At 44.5% G+C, this 9,456-nt stretch overlaps 1 protein-coding gene across 2 annotated transcripts; it reads right to left on the reverse strand.

Annotated features, from left to right (window-relative positions):
• Positions 1-1,374: 1,374 nt before the first annotated feature.
• LOC116469522 (3 beta-hydroxysteroid dehydrogenase/Delta 5-->4-isomerase type 1) lies at positions 1,375-9,190 on the reverse strand. 2 transcript variants are annotated; one of them, XM_032154853.2, is made up of 4 exons: positions 9,181-9,190; positions 8,773-9,002; positions 4,750-4,914; positions 1,375-2,599 (listed from the first exon to the last, which is right to left on the reverse strand). In XM_032154853.2, the coding sequence occupies exons 2-4, from the start codon at positions 8,921-8,923 to the stop codon at positions 1,788-1,790; spliced, it is 1,128 nt and encodes a 375-aa protein (XP_032010744.1). In that variant the 5' UTR covers positions 8,924-9,002; positions 9,181-9,190; the 3' UTR covers positions 1,375-1,787. The 2 variants fall into 2 exon arrangements, with proteins under 2 accessions (XP_032010744.1, XP_032010743.1); XM_032154852.1 differs by having other exon boundaries at positions 1,379-2,599; positions 9,131-9,183.
• Between the last annotated feature and the right edge of the window lie 266 nt (positions 9,191-9,456).

Consider the following 9,456-nt stretch of genomic DNA (forward strand, 5'->3'; position numbering starts at 1 on the left):
TGCTCATACTCGTGCTGATCATCTGTCTCTTGGGGTGTTGATGTTGGTGGAAACCTGTTCTTCTGGACCAGAATGTGCTTACCTTTTCCCTTCAGAATGAATCCTAAAACTATCTCTTTGCAGTAATCAAATTCAACTGATGAATAATCTGTAAATTTCCCATGTAAGAAAGAAGCCATCTTGAAGTTGGGTGTGACTCTTATCACGGCTGTGATACACTCAGGTCCAGAGGGAGATAATTTTCCCCTCCCCACACTCTGGACCCACAGCAACTTCCTCACCCGCTTCAGTTCAACTCTGTCACTGATGCCCCGACAGTGCTTTTTGTTTTTTTGTTTATGTTTTTTCTTTGACTGCTGCTCCTTTGGTTGGTTAATGACTATGTCATCATCGAAGTCCCCAAGCTTGTCTTGATTGGCCTCCTCTCCTCAGGGAAATTGAGAAGAATGAGAGAGCCAGTGATTTAAGGGGATTTGGAAGGAAGGAAAGAGGCTAAGGAGATGAAAGAATAAAAGAGGAAAGGATATGATCTCAAGAAGAGAAGGAGAAAGAAGAGAGAGGCAGTTAAATCTGGGGATGTAGGACAGTAGACTTTTATTTCTTGGGCTGAATAGAAGGCACATTTTGGGGGAAGTTTAAACTTGTTCCCTTTACTTGCCCAGGAACCCATGGTGTGGCTTCACTGTGTGATTTGAAAGGGCAAAATGCAGGGTTATGTATGATCAGAATGACTAACATACATATAGCCAGGTGTGTTCTAGAGACCTTCAAGGAAATTAGCATTGAAGGTGGAGGCTGGAGGCATTTTTGCTTCACTCGCCCCTGCTCAGGGCCATTTAGTAAGGCATTCAAACCCTTTCAGATACTCCCCAGGGATTCTCCTGGGTTCTAGAGAGTCCCCTGCATGGGATTGGGCAAGAAGGAGGTAACCCAAGGGAGATGGGTCTCTTCCACGTATTGGCACCCCATGCTCCAGTGCTCTGCTGTACCACTGATAAGACCAGTTCAGGCTGCGTGATTCCGTGGAAAGATAAGGACTTTCAAGGCCAACTCCCTGGTAGCAGGCATAGCCACTAATCAGTTAGTGTGACTGTGAACAAGTTTCCTCAGCGGTAAAATGGGATTAGTCACCCCCACCAGATAGGTTTCTGATGAGTATTAAATGAGATAATATATGTCATATGTAGGTCATGTTGTACATGCCTGAAAGGTAGTAGAGCTTATTCAGTCTTCATCCGCCCTTCCTGGTCCTCCCACTACTCTGCCCTCTCCCCAACCCAGGTTTTATGCTACTCTTCTAAATTGGAGATGGCAATACCTGGAAAAGAAGGAGAAAGGAGGAAAGTATGTATTAACATAACTCACACCTCCCTCCACATTAAACATTCAAACATTTATTGATCTTTTTATCAAACTATGTGAAGGAATGGAAGATTAAAAAGAAAGGAAATCCTTTCTCATTTAAGAGGGGAAATGGAGCTCTAGTAGTCAAAACGACCCTCAAGTTAAAAGAGACCCTAAATTGTTCAGAATCAGCTACCGAGATTTGGTAAGAGCAAATCACATGGTCTTTCCTTTGGTATATGATTAGGACAGAAAGCTTCTTGTTGGGCCAATGACTGCGCAGGTTTTGATGACATGAGGAATACAGTAAGTTGGCCATTGTATGAAAGGGAGGCAGGAGGACCTGACCTTGTGCCCTTGTCACTTTCTGTATGAGGCAAGGAGGGTGGAGCTTGATGACATCTCCTAACAATACCCACATGCACATCTCTGTCATCCTTAAATCACTGAGTCTTGGACTTCAGGGTCTCCTTGTGCCGATCCACAAGGGAACCAACCCACTCCACAGTTTTCTGCTTGGCTTCCTCCCAGCTGTAGAGTGGCTTATACGCCAGATCTCGCTGAGCCTTCTTATAAGAGAAAGTGAATACGCTATTTGATAATGTGACTGTGTGGCGGTTGAAGGGCGGTCGATAGGTATAAAGTGGCCTGAGTAGGAAACTCACTATTTCCAGCAGGAAGCCAATCCAGTACATCAGGGATAAAGGAAGGCTCCATCTGGAATCAAGGCGGAGGCCGAACTCTTTGCTCAGGGTGTAATTAAGGTTATCATAGCTTTGGTGAGGCGTGTCATCTGAGATATAGTAGAACTGTCCTCGGATGCTTGGGGCCTTCTTGGGGTCCTGCAGGGCCCTCAAGGCCAGAATGTGGGCCCAGGCCACGTTGCCAACATAGACTGGGTTAACAGTGGAGAACTTTCCAACACTTGACAGGATCCCATTGTTGTTCAGGGCCTCATTTATACTAGCAGAAAGGAATGGGCCTCCTTCCCCATAGATATACATGGGTCGTAAGGCACAAGTGTACAAGGTGCCGCCGTTTTTCAGAGTCCACCCATTAGCCGCCAGCACAGCCTTCTCAGCAAGCTTTTTGCTGTATGGATATGGAGCGGGCCATGTGTTTTCCAGAGGCTCTTCTTCGTGGCCGTTCTGGATGATTTCCTTGTAGGAGTTGGGCCCGGCTACCTCTATGCTACTGGTGTAGATGAAGACTGGCACACTAGCTTGGACACAGGCCTCTAACAGGAGCTGGGTACCTGCCCACGAAGAGCATATTGTCAGTGTCAGGATATATCCGTAAGAGGGGCCAACCACGAGCACAGATCTATGTGCCCCACCCCCCACTCCAAAATATAGTCGTTGTAACAGACTCAGGGTACATTCTTCTGTGGTTCTGTCTGAGATTTGGTCGTATTACAGCCATAAGAAAAATACCAAAATGAAGAGAAACTGACATGTGGGTTCTGGAGAGTAAGAATTTATAGACTTTTGGGTTTCATGGATGTGTGTGTGTGTACTTTAATTTTGGAAAGGGACCTAGGGTTATCACTTTTTGTTTTGCTAAGTAAGGGTATTGACAAATTATGATTTGTAATCAGTACCATTAAAGTCAGATCATTTAAAATCTAAAAAATCAGGAGGCTCTACTCTGTGAATATGGACAGTTCCAGTCCTTAGGCAAAATGGGCAGTTGAAGAATTCACATCACACACACACGTACACTGTTGTATATAGGCAATATAAACTCTTCAATATACATGAAATTGCTGGTACTTTTCTCATTTCTCTGGGCTCTAATAAAACTTTGTCACAAGGACCATCCTGGAGTCATTGAGCAAACAGTGGGTTGTGGGGAGATGCTGGAAACCTACACTCTTCCTGATTGTGTGTTCCCTGGGAAAGCTGCTTCCAATTCTGGCTGTTACTCTCTTTACCCAGTTATGTAAAGTGGGGGTGATAAACCTTCCTTTAAACCCTGCCCTGGCGTTTCCTGTGGAGCCTGGTGGAGGACTGGGGAGAAAAGTGTGCCCTCTGCTGGTAACACCTGCACTGGGAGGACCTTATGCCTTCTCTGAGCTGTGTAGAAGCAAAGCTCATGGAGGTACCCATAGTGCCTTCCCTTGAAGAAGGAAGGAATTTCCTAGGGAAAGGATCATTTTTATTTACAAATTTTTGTATTCTTAGCCCTTTTAATGTCTCTGTGCAATTTGAGTTTCTGGAGAGACAGTCTCGTGTGTTCAAAAATTAATCTTGTGGCAGAGAAAATTTGGAGTTAGTTTACCTTCAAGGGGGAAATGACCTACATTGTGAAGTATTTTCTAAGCCTGGGAGTTATAATGGTTTTAGCAAACAGATGCCTCTAACGCTTCCCCTGTCATTTCATATCCCCTCCTTTTGGGAGCTGTTGAGAGTAGTAATTAAAATTAAAAACTGGTTACTCTTAGCACCCTCCTTGCACAGCAGGGGTACTTAGAAGTATGGGTAAGTAGAAACTGGAATTTTTTTTTTCTTTTATGGTGCTGGAGACTCAAAAGCAATTGGTTGCTTTGGAAAAAGAGTCAGAGTAGACTGAATGTGGAGGGCCAGGCTGGGGTTTGGGGTGCTATGGTGCTGAAGAGACTGGACTCTGGAGATAAGAGGGTGAGATTTCTGAGAAGATTCCTTAAGAAAATGTGTCTGAATTTAAGGTAGTTAGAAAGCCATACTTTGAAAGGAAACCCCAAGCATTTAAGGGATGAAGATTAAATGAGGGTCCACTTTGGGCACCTGGCTGGAAATGGCTCTGGAATAGTAGGCCCTGTGGTGAGCTGAAGAGATTGTATTCTTGATACTGGAAAAATCTTATTGTTAAAAAAATATTGTGGGAAGGCATGTGCTGGATAATTCTGTACTGACAGACCTTGTGAACCAGCTTTGCTAGTTCTCTTAAGAGGACTTCTCTTTGAGGTGGGCAGGAGGGCTCTGAATGTTCTCATCAGCCTACACACAAGGTTCAAAATGGTGACTACGGTGGCACATGCAAGGTCTGCTTCTGGCCCGGGAGGCAAGAGGTGGCTGGATATCAAGAGTCTGAAGTCGGAAATTAGTTGACTTTTGATTGGAACCACAGTAGAAAGAGCTTCCACAGCCTTTGGAGTCACACAGGGGTGAGTTTAAAGTCTAACTCTCCTACTTGCTTACTTACCTGGGGAACCTTGGACAAGTTACTCTCCCTCTCTCAGTCCTAGTTTTATCATCTAAAAAACTAAAGGTAGCAGTCTTGAACTCCCCTGTTGGTAGTGATCAGCAAAGGCACTTGGCCCAGAGCACAGCAGGTGCTCAGTGGAGGGACTTCTCTTCCCTTCCTGTCCTTCTCTGTGATCCTTAATTCCCCACCTTGCTGCATCTCCTCCCCAGCCTGCCATACCTTTCACATTGACATTCATGATAGACTCTCTGTGAGTGACACCGAAGACATCAATGATACAGGCGGTGTGGATGACGACCGAGATATCCTGGCAGGCTCTCTTCAGGAATGGCTCATCCAGAATGTCTCCTTCCAGCACTGTCAGCTTGGTCTTGTTCTGGAGCTCTGTGTGAACACAGGTCAGGTCATTGGAATGATTTCTATATCTGGCTGAGAAGTTTTCTGATAAAGGTGATGTTACACAGGTGTTCAAGGATGGTTAGAGTAGGGTGTTAGAGTGGAGGGTGTACATTCTATGGAAAGAACAAGTAAAAAAGGCACATAAATCAGCATGTGTATCAATTTATTGGGAAAGGCAAACACCTGTTTCCCTCCCATCTCATTTTAGAAAAGTAATCTGAGCAGTGAGCTGTCAGGTATGCCTGGAATATAAGCATTGCTGGAGTCATGGGAAGCTCATCAAATTTTCTAAGGAGAGTAGTGTGATTGTAGAGAGTATGAGGGAAAAGTTTGAAGTTAATTCTGTAAGTAATGAGAAATCATGTATGGAATCATAATTTTGGGACTCCAGCATCATGTTAAAAAAAAACCCCTTATTTATATTTGGAATAAAATGACAAAAAGGCCAAGCCCCGTGGCTCATGCCTGTTATTCCAGCACTTTGGGAGGCTGTGATGGATGGATCACTGGAGCGCAGGAGGTTGAGACCAGCCTGGACAACATGGGGAAATCCCATCTCTATTAAAATACATGAAATAGCTGGGCATGGTGGCGTGTGCCTGCCTGCAGTCCCAGCTACTCTGTAGGCTGAGGTGGGAGGATAAATAGAGGCTGGGGGTCTCTGGCTCCTGGCAGTGAGCCAAGACCACACCTCTGCACTCTAGCGTGGGTGGTAGAGCAAGACCTTGTCTCAAACAAAAACAAAAACAAAAAACAAAACAAAACAAAACAAAAAAAACACAAGCAACAACAACAAAAGGAACAAAAGCAGGGTTGTGGTGTAGGAAGTTAATCTTGGCTTGAGGATATAAAATGGACTGGTATAGGGGATTTGAGAAAGACTGATGATCAAGTGATTAATCAGAATGTCTGTGCCAAAGTTTAGATGAGGACTGGAACCAGGGTCCAGCAGTGGAAGCAGAGGAGGGGAGAGATATACCAGTTTTGAATTTCAGACCTTACCTTGAAGGCCCTGGTACCTATTGGATCTGAGCTGAGAGGAAAAGGAGAAGATAAAATCACCCCTACAGTTTCCTGCTTGGGCAACTGGGAGGAGAGTGCACTGAGTCATTACTCAGGAATTGTGGGTGGGCTTCAATGATGAATTTCCCTGAAAAACTATTATCAGATATCATCAAAAGCAGGTAGCAATGCTGAAAATGAGTTAACCACCAATGAACTCACTTTGCAGCTGTCTAGCCAGAGGCAGTGGTTACAACATCAATGTCTTCAGGTTCCTCTGAAACCCACAGGAAATGACACTGCCGGTAAGGTTGTCACCTGGAATTAGCTCACAAAATGAGTATCATGCTACATGGAGCTCGGATAAATACTCTACACTTGTTTGTGCTTTATCATCTGTGTGCGACTTACAGGATATTTATTTCTTTTTACAGCTATCTCATGAGGTAGATATTCTGAGTCCCACTTTATCAGTGAGGAAACTGAGTCTCAGAGAGATTAAGGGACAGATATAAGGTCACGTTACAAGGTCACGTTTCTAGTGAAGACTTAAACACGCCCACCCTGCCTCCAAGCTTGTACCCTGTACACCAGGTGCAGGACTGGCTGTTTAATATCAACTTTTCTGTTGTTTAATATCATTCTTTTCCAAAGAATAAGTCAGTTTAACTGAAATTGGCAACAAAGACCAAAGATCAGTGAGAGCAAAATTCAGAGTGAAAAATTTGAAGCTGGAGAAATTCCTTCCTGGGGTACAAGCAGGACCACTTGCTCTCCTGATGCCTCTGCCATGTTTTGTCTACTCCCAACCTCTTCCCATTGTCAGGCAACTCCAAGAAGGTCCTGGAGTGGGGGGAGTCAGGGAAGAGGCTGCTGGTGGTGATGTGGGTAACAGCCTGAGAGTGGGATGTTCTCTGGTTCTATTTCTACCTCTGCCCTTCCTGCTGCCCTCCTCTGCTTCTTCTTTGCTGCCACTTCAGACAGACTGGCTCAAAGGAGTGTCAAAGTGGAAGAAGTCCAAAGCTGAGAGAAAAGGACTCTTCCCCAATGAGTTCCCAGGGATATAGAGGGACTAGGAAAGGGGACTTTGTTGATGAAGACATGGCTCCCCTCTTCTCTAAGGCACTGTAGACTTGGCAAGTGTTTTATGTAGACTAAATGGAGTTGCTTTTATGGTGTAAGTTTGGCTAGAGGAAGGCCTAGAGAAGCTGTAAGATAAACTACTGCTTAAGAGCACAGATGCTGCACTAGTCTGTCTGGGTTCAAATCCAGCTTTGCCATATGCTAACTGTGGGACCTTCAAAAAGTTAACTGACCTCTCTGTTTCTATCTCCTCATCTTTAAAAAAGGAGGATAATATTACCGATCTCATAGGGTTGTTATGAGGAGCAAATGAGTTGGCAAACCTTTGGCCAAGTGCCTGACACAAAAAGAACACTGAATGGATTCTCTGTTTTTATCTTCATACAGACCCTTGCCTATCTATTACATGATCTGCATTTTTACCATAGGGGAACAATACCTTTAGGCTGAGCATTGCTTTTTTCTGGCTTCAGATGTTAAATTGCAATTATTGCTGAGACACAAGGATTACAATCATTTAATATTTGTTTATCAAAGACACCATTAAAACAGAGGGTGGAAGAAATCGAACATTTCAAGAGGTCAGAGAAGAGCAAAAGTAGAGTGTTGGATGTGGTCCCTGAGTGCTGTCAAGTGGGGGATTCTCTGTGGGCAGGGCAGGACCCTCTGGGCAGCCAGAGCCCACATGTAGACACACAGTCCCCCAAATCCCCTGGGTTGGGAAGGAGGACAGGGAATTGTTTTGGGGCACACCAAGGAGCAAAGGGAGAGACTGAAGATCCACTTTGCCACCATCAGCATTGGGGCCAAGTGAAATAGCCTATGGATAAAGCTCTGGTCTGAGCTCTGCTACCCATCAATCAGATGGCCTTAGCAAGTTGCTTTATGATTCTGGACCTTGATGTGTTCATTGTCCAGTTGGATGTGACCCCTTTTCTACCTGCCTCATGGGGCCATTCGTACTAGGAGTTGCCACAGTAAATTCTGCAGTCAATTTCTTTTTGATGATGAGCAACAGAGGTAAATGGTTTTTTTTTTTTAAAAAAAGCCATATATGCAAAATCTAAATGAGGCATGTCTGGCCTTATACTTCCTCTTACTCTGTCTCTGCTCTGTGCTGTGCACTGTGCACACATACTTTCTCTCACTGATGCTATCTCTCTCACTATATATTTCTCATTATTTCTCTTTCTCATTGTCTCTGTCTCTGACTCTCTCTCCCCCTTATTGTTTTCCTCTCTCTCTGTCACACACCCCCCCTTATACAGTCATCTTTACCTTAACTTCCTTTTATTTTGCCCTCACTAAGGATACTAAGGAAGCTACAAAACAAAACACAGCCTGGCACGGTCTAGAGAGACAATTACCCATTGGTGAGGTCTCCAGGGTAATGGTGTCCTTTATGAATGTTGTACAGCAATTGCCAAGACAAAAGCTTCAGAACATAAAAGAGTTGCAGACAAGAAAAAGAACTGATGTGGGATTTTCTAGATGAGAAGAAAAGAGGCCTGGAGGCTGAGGTGGCTGCCTCTCAAGTTCCAGGTCAGGGCCAGAATCTAGTCTCTGGAAATCCCACCCAGTATCTTTCATACTATGCCATTTTATACTATTTAATATTTATTTCTTGATGACTTTGGATGTGAGATTGGCTTAGGTTTGGCTACAAATTTCAATAACTTGCTAGACAAGGTCCACCTCCCCCCACATACATGCAGGGTTTAAGATGGAACCACACACCCATGACCCAAGTTTACTTACTAGAAAATTCCTCCCTCAGTTCTGGTCTGAAGGCCTTGTCCAAGACCCTGATCTCCTTCAGCTCCTTCTCCTTCACCAAGAGGCGGATGATCCTCTGTCCCAGAAACCCTCCTGCTCCTGTCACAAGGCAGCTCCAGCCTGTCATGGCCATCCAAAGTAGCAGGAATCACTCGCCAGGAAACAGAAGATGCTGGAGAGCAGATCTGATTCTAGGGTGACCCTGGAGAGGGCTAAAAAGATATGTCAAATGGTTATATACTCACACAGATGCCTTATTTTCCTCTACCCCATTTTTTTGCAAACATTCTGTGTCCCCACAACTGCAGGAGTAGCTGAAAGAAAATGAAAAATCTCTAACCATTAGTTAGGTTGTTAAAAGCTGGACAGAAGAGTGGACGTACTTGTCACCTCATCTCCTGTGGCAGGTCTGAAGCTTTATGCACTGGCTTCTGGCCCAACTCTTATCACTTTGATCTCTGGCCACGTACTCATTGCTCTCTCCTCCTGCAGGATCCTTATCTGAGAAAAATAGTGACCTTTGGGTTATATCTCTAATTCTTCCCAGGAACAGGAAGAGAAGTCCCATCCTAATGCTGCTGTGTGGCAGAGTCTTGGGTTTAGCCTTAACAGGACACTAGTCAGTTGATACCAGCTGTCTGGGATCCACAATCTGTGAACTTAAAC

This window comes from Hylobates moloch, unplaced genomic scaffold (assembly GCF_009828535.3).
Source record: "Hylobates moloch isolate HMO894 unplaced genomic scaffold, HMol_V3 SCAFFOLD_5, whole genome shotgun sequence".
In the NCBI taxonomy this organism is placed as follows: Eukaryota; Metazoa; Chordata; class Mammalia; order Primates; family Hylobatidae; genus Hylobates; species Hylobates moloch.